This window comes from Papio anubis, chromosome 5 (assembly GCF_008728515.1).
Source record: "Papio anubis isolate 15944 chromosome 5, Panubis1.0, whole genome shotgun sequence".
Classification (NCBI taxonomy): Eukaryota; Metazoa; Chordata; class Mammalia; order Primates; family Cercopithecidae; genus Papio; species Papio anubis.
In genome coordinates, this window is record NC_044980.1 from 153,039,619 (window position 1) to 153,057,822 (window position 18,204).

Genomic DNA, 18,204 nt, shown 5'->3' on the forward strand with positions numbered 1-18,204 from the left:
AATCTGAATAATGTCCTAGGCATTACGATTTTGAGACAGGGTCTCATTCTGTTGCCCAGGCTGGAGTGCAGTGGTGCAATCTCTGCTCACTGCAACCTCCACCTCTCGGGTTCAAGCAATTCTCATGCCTCAGCCTCCTGAGTAGCTGGGATTATAGGTGTGTGCCACCATGCCCAACTAATTTTTGTATTTTTAATAGAGATGGGGTTCCGCTATGTTGGCCAGGCTGGCTGGGCATTACTTTTCGAAAATAAAACAGAAGACATGATTCTGGATATTATAGAATTCTTCCTACATCAAAGTAAACTAGGCCTCATAGAAGAGGGAAAGAGGTACAGAAAGGTTAGGTGACAGGATGCTGAAATTTTCTTAAACTCACGGAAGCTAATCCAGGTTCCCCTCCCTGTCCCATAAACAACTTTTCTGCCAAATATTAGATATAATGCTACAAACCACGCACAGTTATGTATTGTCATTTATTTATCTTTAACAAAAGATAAAATACAAAGCAGACACAACGTCAGCCTTTATGTTGAACCACCCTGTTTGGATAGGAAAATGAACCTTTTTTTGCATTCTTGAAGTAAATAAGAATTAAATCTATTTGCATTGTTGTTTAATTTCATACCAATCTAAAGCTAGACACTATGTATATCCAAAGTACTTGACAATTTGACTCAGTTACTCTCACGCCACCCTTTCTGAGATGCAGTATCCTATAGGTGGTTTTTGGTAGTTTAGAAAAGCCAGTGAGCTGTTAAAAGTTGATATACTGAAGTTGGAGGTTTTGTTAGGCTGTTTTCACTGATTCCACTCTGTCAGTATTATCTTCATAGTGTTCTGAGAAGAGGCTTCAGGATCATGGCAATCTATTACTAATATCCCTACAAGCTATCCTTGTAATTCTTTCAAGAAGCCAACTTCAGGTTTTGGAGTTTTGCAAATTTTACAAACAAAGTAACAGCTGCTGGCTATAAATACTAGGATATTCTACAATTTAAAAAAATCTAATATTCATGATTGTTACATGATGGCAATCACAATGAAAACAAATAGTATCGTAAACCATATCCTCTATGATAAAGGAAAGGATTTCTACATCTAAAGGCTTATGTCCAGAATGGTAAAGACCTACTACTGATCAGTCAATATTGACCCAATGATGAGAAAATAGTTGTTTTCCATTCAAAGACTAACACATTTAGTCTACTCCAGAGGCCAAGGAGAGAGAATCGCTTGAGCCCAAGACTGCAGGGAGTTATGACTGCGTCTGTGAAAAACCACTGCTCACGAGCCTGCGCAACATAGCAAGATCCTGTCTCTTAAAGAAAACAAAACATAAAAATAAATGTAGTCATAGAGTTGCTAGTAATTATTTTAAAAAAACAAAGTCCTTAAAAAAAAAAAAAAAAAAGTCCTGTTTTTTCTCAAAACCAAGGTATGCTAAGACTAAATATAGGGCCACAAAAATCGAAGCAATAAAGTTTGAAGCTTAATAAATGTAGAGAAAGACATTCTTAATAGGTAGAGAGCCAAGGCTTCTTTACACATGACTCACATAAAACTGGAAATAAAATCTTTTTTTTTTTTTTTTTTTTTTTGAGACGGAGTCTTGCTCTGTCGCCCAGGCTGGAGTGCAGTGGCGCAATCTCGGCTCACTGCAAGCTCCGCCTCCCGGGTTCACGCTATTATCCTGCCTCAGCCTCCCGAGTAGCTGGGACTACAGGCGCCCGCCGCTGCGCCCGGCTAATTTTTTCTATTTTTAGTAGAGACGGGGTTTCACCATGGTCTCGATCTCCTGACCTTGTGATCCGCCCGCCTCGGCCTCCCAAAGTGCTGGGATTACAGGCGTGAGCCACCGCGCCCGGCCGAATAAAATCTTAATCCAATTTTAAATTCTGTTCCCAAAAGCATACTTCATGTGCCTCTTCTTCTTTTTTGCTTCTTCAGTATGGAAAGGAGTGAACTTACTGTGAGGCACCTGAAATATTTATTAAAGTCAGGCAGCAAGAAGAATAAACAAGGATTTTTTATCTACAATCATCAATAAGAAGCTGAAAAGAATGTATCAGCTGCATCTATCTTGGATGGTCATCTGACTAGTTACTACTGTCCAAGGAAAGAGGCCATGGGGTCATCTGGCCTCTGACGTTTCATTCTATATGCCTCCATTTCCTCTTCAGTAGGTTCCCGAGTTTCATATATGCTATTGTAAGGCCGCTTCCTCTCATCAATCTGCATGGTCTCCTTGACATGAAGAAGGCGGGCCTCCTCTGCATTCAGTGCCTATAGAGAGAGGAATAAAATGCGTATCACAGCTCTACATCAGATTTCTTTTCTTCAAAAGTGGCAGAGTACCAACAGACCCCACTGAATATGAACTGCTCTATCAGAAACGCAGATTGCTTGAAAGAGCTTTGGAGTCAGCCCTTCTACTGTCAAGCTACAACTAATCACTATTTGGCTTATATGATATTTTTATAGAGCACAAAACATTCTATAAACATTTTAAATCAATGTTGGAGAAATTTTATTTAATAACAAAAATTAAATGAGGTTCACTTTACTGATACAAGCTCGCAAATGATGCTTCTGGTAAAGACTAACTCTAAAATGCTTTATAATGCACATTTCTTCTGTCCATTAGTCATGATTACTAAATACTCCAAGAAGAAGGCAATACCTACACCCCACAATACCTCCATTAATATAACTTGAGCAAATCACTCAGACTCTAGGCTTGTTTCATCATTTTCAAAATGCATTTGGAGACAGGACTAGATCATAGGCCATTACAGATAAAGGCCTTTACAAATAATACTGGCCAGGAGCGGTGGCTCCAGTCTGCAATCCCAGCACTTTGGGAGGATGAGGTGGGCGGTTCACCTGAGCTCAGAAGTTTGAGACCACACTGGGCAACATGGTGAAATCCTGGCTCTATAAAACAATACAGAAATTAGCTGGGCATGGTGGCATGTGCCTGTAATCCCAGCTACTTGGGACACTGAGGCAGGAGAATTGCTTGAGCCTACGAGACAGAGGTTGCAGTGAGATGAGATCGCACCATTGCACTCCAGCCTGGGCAACAGAGCAAGACCCTGTCTCAAAAAAATAAAAACAACCCCAAAAACAAAGAATACTGTTACTTATCACTTTTACTATTTAGACTTCACAAATTACCTTTTTCAATTTTTCATGCTTCTTTTCTTCATCATCACTATCTGAACTGCTCTTTCGATGCTTCTTCTTTTTCTTTTTCTTCTTCTTCTTTTCCTCTTTCAGTTTTTCTTGATGCAGCTGAAAGGGAGGATTGAAATGCAGTGTTATTAATATGAAAACAAAGCTCAGGTGCACTACTTGGGAGGCTGTGGCACGAGAATCACTTGAACCCAGGAGGCGGAGGTTGCAGTGGACCCAGATCGTGCACTGCACTTGAGCCTGGCCAACAGAATGAGATTGTCTCAAAAGAAAAAAAACAAAACAAAACAAAACAAAACAAAACAACTCAGGTGCAGGTTTTAAAGCCCTCCCTCCAGGACTTAAAAATTCAGGACAAATGATTATCAACTTACCTCCATGAGAGTTTGAGGTTTTTTCACAGATTCATCCCCAGTTATATCATTTATAACACATTCCTCCGAGTTCTGTGGAAAAATACATGTAATTTGAGTTGAGTGTCATAGTTACTAATCATCTAAGAAAACGTTAAAATTTGAAACACGAGACAGTATGTTTTAGTTTGACTTACAAGCTTCGGTTGTTTTATACCTTTAAGAACCAAAGACAATTACTTACAACAATCTCCTTCCCAGCTTCTCCAGTACAATAGGAATACTTGAAAAAAGAGTGACAGCATTTGTATCCCCATCGGCCTTCTTTCCAGTACGATCCCCAGATATGCTGCAGAGAGAGAAATTACTTAAAAAGGAAGCTGAAATTAGAAACTTCTATATACTGTTGATAGGAGTATAAAATAATACAGCCCTTTAAAGGTAATTTAGGAGAAAAATTATGGGGATTCAAGGCTGGTTAACAGGGACAAGGTAGTCTGACCTGAAGTGTGAGAGGCAGGCACTGTAGTTACAAAGCTCTTAAATTCTATTCCCAAAAGCCTATAAAAAAATTTAGTGTACCTGACTTCTCTCGAAAAATGAAGGAGTGGCAAATTCTGGGCCTATAATCGGCTGTTGCTGAAGAGTGGATGCCCCGTTATATAGGGCTTATGTTCTCCAGTTTGTACAATTTGCCTGGCTCACTTCACTCATGTATGATCACTGGCCCGGCCACTATAGGGAATTAGGTTTTTGACCCTCAACTAAGAGAGACAATTGTAGTTTGGTTACTTCAAGAGAACAGCAAAGGACAATACATGCTTTATGATGTTTATGATGCAATGCGAATATACTACATTACTTATTAAATATTCTTGTCAAAATATTTAACTTATATCCAATTAAGCTGTTAGACCTGAATTCCTATTTATAAAACATACAGGGATAGAGAAACAAGCTATATAATGCTACTAGGATCCAGTCAATACAGAATATGAGACAATTTACAAACTAACTGGCCTAATCTGTTGAGTGGTCATCATCATGAAAATGCAGAGATACATTCTAGAAAAGAGACATAATAACCAAATAATGATCAAAATAAATTTGAAATGAATTCTGACTAAAACAAAAAATAGGTGTTAAAGGCATTTTTCTGTATATTTTGGAAAATGTGATTAATGACTAGATATTAGGTAATATTATAGAATTAATGTTAATTTTCTAAAGTGCAATAATGTCAATGTGGTTATATAGAAGAAAGGCTTCATTTTATGGAGATATGTGATACAGTTTTTATGGATAAAATGTCATGATATATATAATTTCCAAATGTTTCAGTCAAAAAAATGTATACATAAACTATATGTGTGTATATATGTGTATTTTACATATCTATGTAAAACAGTGTGCATATGCACACATACAACTAGACAAAGCATATAAGGCAATATGTTAAAAATTTCAGAATTTAGATGATGGGTATATAGATGAACATAGTATTCCTTCAAAATTTTTCTATTTTTGAAAAAATTCCCTGAAACAGAGTTAACTTTTTTTTTTTTTTTAAAGCATAGAGCATAGAAATGGTTAGCTAATAAAGTTGTAGTGGAAAAATGCAATACAGAGCAAAACTAACAAGGACACAAAATTGTTTCAGTTTAGCACGTACTGTGTGATTGTGGATCTTCACATCCTCCTCATACTTAGAGCAGGCAACAGCCCGCTCCTGTCCTTTGATGACTGTCCCATGTCTTGAATACTCCACATAGTCTTCAGTCTGTGCTAAAAGCAATTCAGCTGGAGGAGCATCCAAATGTTCTTGGCCACCATACTAAAAGGACATTGGACATTATTCAATACATTTTACAACCTGATTTGCATTTAAATTTCCAGGAAAACATTTTTTTTTTCTTATTCTATTTATTTATTATTTCTCTTTTCTCTGATGTTAACCAAAAAAATGGTAAAAAGAAAGATCTGAAGGGACCTGGTTAGAACCCTGAAACGGTCCACTAAGCCAGTGTTAACACCTGGGGTATAGTGGTTCCATGCCTTCCCTAACATTTATTCTGAATTTTATATACAAATGAAAGACTTTTTTGTTTAATTTATATAAAAATGGGATTATAATATATTAATCTGAACATGATGTAGGAAAACATTTATTTCTAATCAGAAAGAAAGGGAACATTCTTTACTGGGTTTTGTTATAGAAAGCACAGTAGGAAAAAAAAGCCACCATTTTTTTTTCTGAGGCAAATAGAAGATGTCTCAGTTGCTATTCATCTGTTGAGTATAGTAAGTTACAAGATGGCCATAAATTCCTCTTATCCTTGTATGCATGCCCTTTCCCCACAGGGCTTTGCTTTTCTTCCCATCAAGAGACGAAGTCTTTCTCTATCCCTTGAATATGGGCTTGGCCATATTACTAGGTTTCACCAATGGGAAGCTGGCAAATGTGATGCAAGCAAAGGCACTTATCTACCACAACACACTTTTGGCTGCCACTCTCTAGAACTCTGAGAATGCCATTTTAAAAAGCTGCGCTACCCTACTAGAGGATGAGACCACATGGGGTGGAGATGAGCTGTCCCAGAAGAGGTCCCCTTAGGACAATTAGCCTGTTAACTGCTAAACACAAGAGTGGGGCCATCTTAGCTCATCACCTAACCTCAGCTGAGCAAGCCCAGACCAGGAGACTCGCCCAACTGTGAGCAATAATGTTTATATTAAGCTACTAAGATATGAGGTAGTTTGTTTTGCTGTAAAAGCTCATACAAAATTGTATAGCATCTGACTAAGACAAAGGAAGAAAAGGACTATTCTTCATGGATTAAGAGGGGCTCTCTTTGCATTATTTTCCAAATGTAAAACGAATGCTTGTTAACTAGTAACTTCTCTTTAACAGAAGTTCTTCTTTAGCATTTTGGTCAAAATTACCTTTTCCAGGATGCTTTCTTTCTGCTGTTCTTTGAAATCTTCTTTTTTGACTTTGAAGGACTTATACAACAGCTCTAGCTTTGTAGGATCTGCCTGCAGATGTACTTCAGATCCCTTGTCATAGGCTTCCCACGCAAACACTGGAGTAATTCAAAACATCTTAATGAGTTGGCAGCTACATTATTGTATGCTTCTTGAAAACAAGCTTAAAAAAAAAATCCCAAACTTCTTATGAGCTGATATAAAATGCCTTGACATACAGGAAACACTTACACTGTGTCTGAGCCATTGAAATGGTATCTCCTGTGTACCTAACAAAATTATCTCCAGCATAACTCACTCTGCAAATACAAATAAAGAAAATGTTTCAGAGATTGATTTAAGGAAAATTAATTCATAAAACTGAATCTGAATTAAAATGAACACCATCTATGGTCAGGTCAGAAAACAATAAACTTTCTCTCATCTTGAAATCTGTACGTTTAACTTGATACTTACTCATCTGGATTCTTTCCTGCATTGGCATAAGGATTCTCTCTCATTGCTCTAGTTTTTGGATCATAGTAGGCAGAATTTGGATCTAAATTCCTCAAATACTAGAAGAAAAAAATATTTAAAGAATAAATCAATGTTTACTCACAGCAAAAAGATTTCAGCAGACTAGTTGGAGGAGTTGAATATGATCAATTAAATAAATGTGTGTATACAATTCTGGGGTACAGGTGACGAGAAAAAACAGAATGAAACCTTATCTTAGAATGACTCTATTATCCATATGATACCCAGAGTTGATAAAATTTAGGCTGGAAAGACAAATACTTTTCAAATATGTATGTTAAGTTGGTAAGACCTACTTTTGCAATATCTTCTCGAATCCTGAGATTCCGGACAGTAATTCGTCTCTTGGAGTCAAAATTCTGTCCAGGCATGTCAATATCATCTGCATATTTATCTTCATCCTCATCTTCACTATTATGATCTTTTTCCTAAAAGGGGGAGGGGAAGGAAAAAAAGTAAGAAGAAAAGAAAGCAGCATGTTATAATTGTTTTTTTTTTTCTTTTCCTTTAACCAAACCCTTATTTACTTGTGTTCTTTAAAAACTATTATTAGTGTTATTATTAGCCATCAGAAATTTAAAAATTTCACATACACTCAGAGGCAGCAAATATGTATTACCGTCTGAGAATTTGGTTCCTCTTCTCCCCACTGGTGCTTTGGAGAATTCTGTATCACAAAAGAAGAAAAATAATTCATAATTTCATTCCACTTAATCCAATTAACACTTAAAATAGCTAAGATAATACAACTTAATTCTAACTGAACAAACTCTCACATTTCTCAGTTGTAATGAGCACGCAAATTCTGAATACAAGTGTGCCATTGTGAATTTTATTAGACTGTCTATAAAGCCAGCAAATTTCAAGAGAATTTTAATTAAGATTATAACTACTGAATGGTAACAGGAAGATTAAGATGACCAAAGTACCCAATAAATATTAATTTCTAAATGTGTTAGTCTTCAGACATACTGTTTTCATTAAACGTTACTAGTTTCCCAGTAAGTCCAAAAAGAAAATGTTACTAAGGTTCATGTCTTCACAGCCAAAGTAAAGTTTGGGCAATGAAAAAAATCTACAAGTGACACGATATTGTAATTTAAGGAGAGGCCAAACTCCTTGTCACAAGGATACACTTTTCTTCACTAGCAATTGGTCAGAATACTTTCTAACGCCACAGAATGCCTATAGTAACATGGTCAGTATTTCATCATGTCCATTCATAAAGGCTTCAAAGATTAAAAATACTTAAAAAGAAAAAACAAATACATTATAGCATTAGTGAGGAGATACAGAAACACATGTAGGTATATACAGTCTACAGATGTAAGCATAAATCTGCGTAGCTTTTCTGAATGATGGCTAAGTGATAGATCACAAAAATTTTAGAAATACAAACTCACTGAAACACACTTCTAGAAGGTTATCCTAGTATCATGTCAATTACATAAAGATATATAAGAATGTGATGTGCAGTATTGTATATGTGCAATGGTTTTTCAAAACATTGGGAAAAAGTCAAATAAATAATAGATCACTGGTTATATAATTTATTGCATTCCATGGAACACTGAACGGCCATTAAAAGTGATTCTATCCAAGGGGCAGAAAAGTACGTATCATTTCCTAACGTTTTTGATTAAAAAAAGGGAAGGAAGAGAAAGGTGGGGTAAGAGTATATATTTGTATTTGTATTTATTCAAGAAACTCTGAAAAGAGCCACCCACATCCACAAAAGAGTTGGGGCGAGGGGAAGTTTAGTGTTAGGGCGGACAGAAACCGGGGTGGGGAGACTTCACTGTGCATCTTCTTAAACTGTTTTAATTTTTGAGCCATGTGAATTTATACAAAAATAAATTATGCCATAGGTCTATAAATATAGACAGAAAACACGTTCTCACTGTACTCTATGTTGTTAAATTAAAAAAGAAGGTAATAAATGAATATATAAAGATGGATTCATGTAAGAAACATTTTGTATTCGAGCACACATAAACAGGTATACGTGGACAAGAGAGACCTGGAAAGGCCTATTTCAAAATGTTCATAGTTAACACGGGGATATTTTCTTTTTAATATAATGTTCTAATTTTTTTCACTTAATGTTAAGTGTTACTTTCAAAATCAGAAATATAAATATTTCATAAAAAATAATTTTTTTGAGTTCCCACTATTTGCTAGTTCAAAAAAGGACATTTACATATATTTCTACAGTGACAGCTAAGTATCTAAATCTACTATATGTGGTTCATCTTAATATCCAAGCATCCAAGTGGGCAAAAATCATTAGCCCCGTACATACATTAAGTATCCTTACTGGGGAAATAAATTACACCATGTTTACAACAAACAACAGAGAATATATTAGAACAAAAGAAACAGGCCCTTTTTCTTTTCCCAAAGTTAGTAATACATAAAAATAATCACAACAACAATAGCTACTAATTACCCAGTGATAGGTATTTACTATGTGATAGGTATATAAACTTCCTGGGGGTTGTCATTTCTATTTCAGACATACTAAACTGCAGCTCAGAGAGGCAAATTCACTTTTCTAAGAGCATGTATCTCTCATGGAACAGAGACAGCTTTTGTTTTCATTTTATTTATTTATTTATTTATTTATTTATTTATTTATTTATTTATTGAGATGGAGTCTTGCTCTGTCGTCCAAGCTAGAGTGCAGTGGCGTGATCTTGGCTCACTGCAACTTCTGCCTCCTGGGTTCAAGTGATTCTCCCGAGTAGCTGGGACTACAGGTGCTCGACACCACACCCAGCTAATTTTTTTATTTTTAGTAGAGATGGGGTTTCACTATGATAGCCAGGCTAGTCCCAAACTCCGATCCACCCGCCTCGGCCTCCCAGAGTGCTGGAATTACAGGTGTGAGCCATCGCACCTGGCCAGAAATGGATTTTAAACACCTATCTGGTAACTTAATGCTGTTAACTTGCCTGATAGGTACCTTAGTAACTGCTCACTTAGTGATTATTTCAAGTTCTGTTTGCTTTGTTACTTATACATGGTTTAGAGTCCCTTTTAGAAATTTAAACTAAAAAACTATAAATGTTTACTATTTATTTGTGCCTAGATTTGTTAAAAAGAAACTTGACAACTCTAATATGCATAATATATTTACTCTATTAAGTTGACGAGGATTTTTAAAAAAGAAAAAAAACTGGCTGCAACAGACCTTTCATTCATACAAAAAATGTTTTGCCCAGTTATGTAACTAATACGTATTCATTGTGGAAAATGCAGAAAATACTAAAGAAAAAGGATAGAAAGAAAAATTCATAAATTCTACATTAAATAAAAACTAGTGTTCTGGTCTTTCTTTCAGTGTGATAATATTATACTTGCTACCTTTTCATGTATCATTTAAATACAAGTGTTAACCAGTGTTGTTAACGAAGTCTTGAGAAATGCCATTTTAAGAACTAAGCAGCTATTATACCATGCAGATACACTTAACCAACTCCCTATTCCTGGACATTTAAGCTATTCCAATTTCTTTATTATTGTAAAAAATGCTGTACCATCTTTATGCATAATGATTTTTCTGAACTCTAGAAAATTCTTTAGGATGGATAGATCTAATAATTTAACTTGAAAAAGTAAGTGTATGTCTGCCTGTGTGTCTAAATATAAATAGTGGCAGTATTGTTCCCAAATTAACTGCATCAATTTATATTACTATAAACTGTATACAAAGTATCAGTTTTATTTTCCCCCCAATAGCATTTCTCTCTTCCTAACTGAAGAGCTATAAAATGAATTCTTGTTTCAATTTTCATTTCTTTGTTTAAAAGAAATGAAACCTTTTGTTTGATCATTTTCATTACTTACAGCCTGTTCCACTAATTTTCCTGAGGCTAATTCCTCTTGGAGTTTCTGGGCTTTCAATGTTCGTTTTGCCTTTAAAAGAAAAAAAAAAAGAAAGAAAAAGGAACATTTAAATTTTACTTACAACATTCAAGTCACCAACTACATTTTTATATATTTAAAATGAATAACTTTAATTCATTTCAGAAAAGGTCACTGAACAAACCTATCTCTTTGGGATTCCTTGTAGCCCTAGACTTATTACTCTATAGAGCAGGAGTTACACAATGTTTGAACCAGGCAATAATGTAAACTGAGACAAACGGCATCAGTAGTAAATTGCAGGGAGCAAGCCCTGACAAAAACAAGCAGTTGCCACATAACTCCAGATGACTGACTCTTACCAGGCAGGTGTGGGGTTACCGTATATTACAATGTTCAAGAAAAGATGAAATCCAGATTTTTATATGAAATCTTACAATTTTAAAATGATACCTCTAATAAAAAAAAAAAGGCAGTACGACTATGACTTCAAAGGAATAAAGGTGAAGAAGTCAAATCATAACAGTAAAAACTGAAGTTGGGTTAAAATAAAATAAAATTTTCTGAAACAAATTATCCATTCCCTTTCTACTACTCCCAAATGCTATGTGAGGCACCATAAAATAGGTTCGTGGGCAAGCTATAGCTTGGGGCCATACATTTCTAACCTCACAAAACCAAAACTTTGGACACAAATCTGTTCTCGTGCTTCCAGTATCTTTTGCTACCTAAGACAGGGAGTAAAGGACAATATAAGAATCAAGAAGAAACTGCTGGCAAATATGGCTAGCACATTATTTCCTCTATTCAATATTACAATTATAAAGGTAGCCTATACAGTAGTACTAATACTATTATAAAAATGCTACCATTTTTAAAGTGCTTCAAGATTTGAAAAGTAGAGCTGCTAGAGATACAGCAAAAGGACGATTCTTTAAAAACCCCAGGAAAGCAGGAATTTTGCTCACCAGATCAACTTTGGCATACTCTTCAACAATTTTCATGTGTTCTTCTGGATTGTAGCCATTCCATCGATCCCTCTTCCCATCATAGTCAAACATCAGTTGAGGCTGGACATGTTCATCTGGAGCTATATTAGTACCTGTAAATTTGGCTCCAACTCGCCTAGGTCTCTAAAAACAGAGTAAGATTTAATCTTTTCCTAAGCGCTTATGACCCAAAGGAAGACTTCATACAACTTTTACAGAGTGGGCACTTTACGATCTATTCAATTATCAGTTAGTCTTACAGCAATTCCACTCAAACTAATTTTTATTTAACTTGTACCTAAATCTAGGTGATTTCAGAAAAAGAGGAGCAAGCTCTCTGACAACGAAAAGACTGACAATGGTTTTCAAAATTCTCAAAGGTGAACCTACCTCAAAGCAGTCTTTCTTTTTGTGGGTCATGGCCCCACAATTTTCACATGCTCCTTTGCGGTACTTAGTAATTATGGAATTCTATAAATATAAAAAAAAAACAAAGAAAATGTCTTAACTACATAAGTTAGAAATAACTTTGGCTCTCATTATGATTTTGTCTAGTGAAATGATTTCTTTGTTAAAAGGAAAACGAGTTAGTCTCCACACATTTACAAATGTGAAAGTTTAAGGACTTCAGGAGTATAAAATTTATATAAGAAATACAAAGGTAAAATAGTAATGCACTGTGAATTCCAATACCAGATAAAGGGTTTTATTATCTGTTTCTCCTTTAAATAGTATTGCACTGAAAGTTCTTATGTTAAGTTCTTAAACTCTCCATATCCATGAAGAGGTACACAGGTTGTCTACATACCTCTTTTACACCCCTCTTGTACCATTCTCCAGATGAGCTGAACTGCTTTTGTTTCTCTGGTTGTGGTCTCTGGTGTTTTAAAGTAGGTCTTTTTGAAGGATCGATATACCATGGCACTGAAGAAATATACTGAGGAATATGGGGGTTGATGTCTCTGTAATAAAATTTAAAAAAAATTTTTAAGAATAAAGTTGGAAAATAATCAGTATTACAATTGCAAAGGTAGCTTACACAAAACCTAAGAATAGAAATATTGCAGTGGTAGGGGGAAGAGAATATGGTTGCTATTGCTATACTATAATAAAGAAAAATTAAAAATAAAGAAGAAATTTATTTTAGAGTGAAAATATTTCCGACTAAGAAACTAAGAATAGTGATATAACTGAAGGGAGAGAAGAGAGGAAGGAAAATAGAGATGTGTGTTAGTAATCTAAATCTTCTATCACAAGAAATTTTGGTTCAAATAATGCCTATAATCAATTAATTAAAATAATTGTGCAGGTATTATTATCTAGAGATGTGAAGGTAACAACCAGAAAAACTCAAAATAGAAAGATTTAACAGCAGTCACTCCTGTAGAGCAGGCTGGAGTGGGAAGGGTGAAAAAGCACTGTTGCTATCCATTATAAGCCCTTCAACATAATTTCATTATTAAACCATATGCATATGAGTTTGATAAAACAAATAATAAAAAAAGACATAAATAATGAAGATAGGTTCCTCTCAAATAAAAGGATGAAAAATTAACTAAGTAGACATGAATTTGAATTTTGAATGAATGGATCATACAACAATTAAGTACTTACTTTCCTTCTTCATCAACTTCTGCAGGAGCATTGCCCAATTTTCGTTGTTCTTCTAGCTCCTTCTTCTTTCTCCAGTCCTCTCTGGTCATCTTCTTTGGTTCCTCCAAACTCATTTCTTTGGACCCCGATAGGGGTGCAGCATTAACTGCATCTACAACTGTGGCTGACATGGTTATCTGGCCTCCTCTAAGAAAAGAAGTCAAATTTACAGTAAAAAGTAGGCCTTCATTAGTTCACTCAAACTACCAAAAAGACATCCTAATAATATATACTGTTTCATATGTTTTCCCCCCATAGTATGTGTAAGGAAGGGTCTCTTTCCCCTCCTCAAGGTCTCTACATACTGTTAGCACTGTTTCTCCCTCAACTCCAGTTTACAAATGGAGAGAGACACACATGTGTACTTAAAATTTCACAGGACTCTTTTTCTCGTATATATCCTGAATCCCTCTTTTTGTGTATGTCTCAAACTTTTCTAACACAGTAACTCTTAATGAAAGAGGGTCCTATCTCTGTACCCCTTTAAGAATGAACATCTCAAGAGTTATCTATAATCACTGCCTCCACTTCCTCACCTTCTACTTTCATCCTCACTTACTCTAACTTAGCCCTCCACTCCCTACCATTCTAAAGAAAAGAGTTACATTAAGTCATCAAGGATCATTGTGCTAAATCCAATGAACATTTTTCAGCTCTGCTCATTCCCTTTTTATATCTTATTTATTGACTTCCCTGACACTACATTCTCTTGGTTTTTCTTTTGGTTTTTCTTTTTTTTTTTTGGAGACGGTGTCTCGCTCTGTCACCCAGGCTGGAGTGCAGTGGCGCCATCTCAGCTCACTGCAACCTCCGCCTCCCAGGTTCAAGCGATTCTCCTGCCTCAGGCTCCTGCGTAGCTCGATTACAGGTGCCTGCCACCATGCCTGGCTAATATTTTTTGTATTTTTTGTAGTGACAGAATTTTACTACATTGGCCAGGCTGCTCTCAAACTCCTGACCTCAGGCAATCTGCCCACCTTGGCCTCCCAAAGTGCTGGGATTACAGGCGTGAGTCACCGTGCCCGGCTCTCTTGGTTTTTCTTGTACCTCTCTTGTCATCGAATTTTGCCCAGTTATTTAATGTTGGATTCCTCAAGGCTCAGCCAGCACCTTTTAAACCAGTCTAAACTCTCACTAATGGATAAGCTCATTTACTTCCAAGGTTTCAATGGTCACAATACAACACTGCTGGCTCTCCAACTTATTTTTCTATAAAATAAAAAATAATAAAGGAACAATTTATTTTTCTACTCAAGACTTTTCATCTGAGCTTCAGATACATATATCCAATTGCTTACTTGACATCTCCACTTAGAAGTCAGAGGCATTTAAACTCAATACGTCTTAATTCAATCTCATGATCTTCCCTCTGAAATCTAATCTCCTACTGTTCTACTGTTCCCTATCTTTTTTTTTTTTTGAGATGGAGTCTCACTCTGTTGCTGAGGCTGGAGTGCAGTGGCGTGATCTTGGCTCACTGCAACCTTCGCTTCCCGGGTTTAAGCAATTCTCCTGCCTCAGCCTCCCAAGTAGCTGGGATTACAGGCACGCCCACCACCACGCCCAGCTAATTTTTTGTATTTTTTTTTGTTTTTTTTTAGTAGAGAGGGGGTTTCACCCTGTTAGCCAGGATAGTCTCGATCTCCTGACCTCGTGATCCACCCACCTTGTCCTTCCAAAGTGCTGGGATAACAGGCGTGAGCCACCACGCCTGGTGAAAGACAACACCATCCGTCCCTTTACATTAAGTGCTTCAGCTTATCCCTACATCTACGTCATCACTAAGACCCGTTATTTTCACCTTTCGAATATCATTCAAATGCATCTACTTCTTTCCATTCTTACTGCTACTACCCTAGTGTAAGTTATTACTTTTTCCTATTTACTGGTCTCCTCTGATTCCCTCCAATCAATTCTCCACATTGCAGTGTTAATTTTTCAAAACACAAATCTGATCATATCATGTCTGACATGGTTTGGCTCTGTGTCCCCAGCCAAATCTCATCTTAATTGTACTCCTGTAATTCCCAAGTGTTGTGGGAGGGACCCGGTGAGAGATAACTGAATCAAGGCGGCAGTTTCTCCCATAATGTTCTGGTAGTGAATAAGTTTCACGAGATCTCATGGTTTGATAAAGGGAAACCCATCTTGCTTGGCTCTCATTCTCTATTGTCGCCGCCATGTGAGAGGTGCCTTTCACCATCATTGTGAGGCCTCCCCAGCCACGTGGAACTGTAAGTCTGACAACCTTCTTTCTTTTGTAAATTGCCCGGTCTGGGGTGTGTCTTCATTGGCAATGTGAAAGCGGACTAATACAATGTCCTACTGCCCAAGCTTAAAATCCTCCAATGCAGTACCATCCAAAAATTCAATACAGCACCATCTAAGAGAAATACAATGCTAGTCCCATATGTAATTTTATGTTTTCCAGTAGTCACATTAAAAAAGTAAAAATAAACAGGTAAAATTACTTTTACAAGATTTGTGTTGTATCCAACATATAATAATTGCAAATTTGAATTAGAAAAAACAACTCTGTCTTTAAAAGTTGATATGGGTTTTATACTTATTTAAACTAGTCACATTTCCAGTCTCAATAACCACAAGTCGCTAATAACTAGCATAACAAATAGTGACAGCTGGGCGCGATGGTTCACACCTGTAATCCCAGCGCTTTGGGAGGCTGAGGCGGGCGGATCACCTGAGGTAAGGAGTTTGAGACCAGCCTGGCCAACCTGGCGAAACCTCGTCTCTACTAAAAATACAAAAATCAGCCGGGCGTGGTGGTGTGCACCTGTAATCCTAGCTACTAGGGAGGCTGAGACAGGAGAATCATCTGAACCTAGGAGGTGGAGGTTGCAGTGAGCTGGTGTCACATCACTGCACTCCAGCCTGGGCGACAGAGCTAGACTACGTCTCAAAAAAAAGTGACGCTCCAAAGGATTTTATCATTCGTACTCTAAAAACTGACATCTTTTTAACACATCTACATGGTCCACCATGGTCTGGCATCTGCTTACCTTCCAGCCTCACCATTACAACTATCCCCGCATCCTTCTCTACTAACTACATAGATCTTCTTGTGGTTCCTCTAACACACCGTGCTCCCTGTAGACACTGGGCCTTTACACAAACCCCTTCCCAGTGGAAAGTGCTCAATGCCTGGGGGTCTACGATGCTTCTCAAAGGTGTTCTCTTCTCCTGTGTCTGACCTATAGAAAACCTCCCCATATATTTGTGTAACATATAAACTGATGGCCTGAATATACTGCGAAGAGAAGCAGAACAAAGGTAAATTTAATAATCTTCATTAAAACAGCCACCATTTCTTGAGCCTACCGTGCATCACCTCATCTAATCTTCACAATAAGCCCAGTAGATAGGTCTGAAGAACCCCATTTTACAGGGAAGAAACAGGTTCTGAGAGGTAAGATCCTCAGCCAAGAACATATTGTAGTAAGAAACAAGGACTTCAAACACAAGTCTGACTCCAGAGTCAGTTCTCTAAAAACAGTATGTTATACTCTGTCCATAGAACATTGGCTTCTGGGCCTGAAATATTAAAAACTAAAACTGAATGAAGTAATATAGTTACCAAGTTGTACTCACTCGTTTCCGTCGCTGTGAAGGGGCCTATTTTCTTCAACTAAAAACAGTAATAGCTCCCACTTACTGAGGGCTTACCGTAAGACAGTGTTTAGAGATTTACTTATATAGATGTTTTCATTTATATCCGCATGATACCCCACTGAAGTCAGATCATCTCGACTTAACAGGAAAAACTGAAGCTTAAGTAAATTTTCCTGGCGAGGAAATACAGTCTATCAAATTGGGTACTGGAAGCAGCTTTCCCCGCTCGCAGTCCGGGGATCGCTCAGGGTCTTCAAGGCCACCGCCACAAAGGTGATACTCTCAGAGTTATCCCGACTGTTTCCCTGAAGACGCAGGCCTGGTCTGGCTGGGCACGAGTGCCATCAATGGGGCTCAGGACAGTGGCTTCCTTTTCGGTCCGCCGTCCTCGCTCCCTCCTCAACAACTAAGGGCTCATTATCCCCGTGAGGACACATCCAATAATTAGGAGCCTTCGACCCATTTTCTCAGGTTCCCCAATTCCCCTTCGCCCGAAAGTTCTAAAAATATTTTCTTACCCAGTCCCGCCGCAGCTGGTCCCAAGTCCATCCGAGACAAGCCAAGCCAATCTCGTAATGTTTACTTCCGGCTTCTCGCCTCATTCCGGCGGCCACTGCGGTAACTTCCGGACGATCGGCACATGCGCACTAATTTCCTGGTGGGACGCGGGGCGGAGTGGAGGCCTTTGGTCCTCTTGCGCCGTGGGAATCGCGAGAACTCTAGCTGTGCGTATCGCGCTATTTACCCGGCTTGTGGAGAGATTCAAGTTGGGCGGGTTCTTTTAGCTTCTATTTAGGAACTTTCTTTTAGAATCGGAGAATTTTAGGAAGTTAAAAAAAAAAAAAAAAAAAAGCCAAAACAGACAAGAGCTTAAGCCTCACCAGGGGGCTGTGAAGTGAATGCAGAATTTGGTGATGTATCAGCTAAAAAAAAAAAAAAAGGCAGTTAAACTTGGCAGTAACTAGTAGCCAGGCTGTGTAACATGCTGGGGATCTGGTGAACACAGTGTCTTC

General features: G+C 37.4%; 1 protein-coding gene across 1 annotated transcript; it reads right to left on the reverse strand.

The window, feature by feature from the left end:
- Positions 1-1,971: 1,971 nt before the first annotated feature.
- Positions 1,972-18,081, reverse strand: SLU7 (SLU7 homolog, splicing factor). The gene is made up of 16 exons (XM_009209515.3): positions 17,710-18,081; positions 13,523-13,708; positions 12,717-12,870; positions 12,299-12,379; positions 11,888-12,052; positions 10,902-10,970; positions 7,672-7,719; positions 7,349-7,480; positions 6,993-7,090; positions 6,768-6,835; positions 6,495-6,634; positions 5,224-5,385; positions 3,796-3,900; positions 3,573-3,644; positions 3,181-3,297; positions 1,972-2,286 (listed from the first exon to the last, which is right to left on the reverse strand). Exons 2-16 carry the CDS (start codon positions 13,690-13,692, stop codon positions 2,107-2,109), a joined length of 1,761 nt encoding a protein of 586 aa, XP_009207779.2. The 5' UTR covers positions 13,693-13,708; positions 17,710-18,081; the 3' UTR covers positions 1,972-2,106.
- Positions 18,082-18,204: the final 123 nt, after the last annotated feature.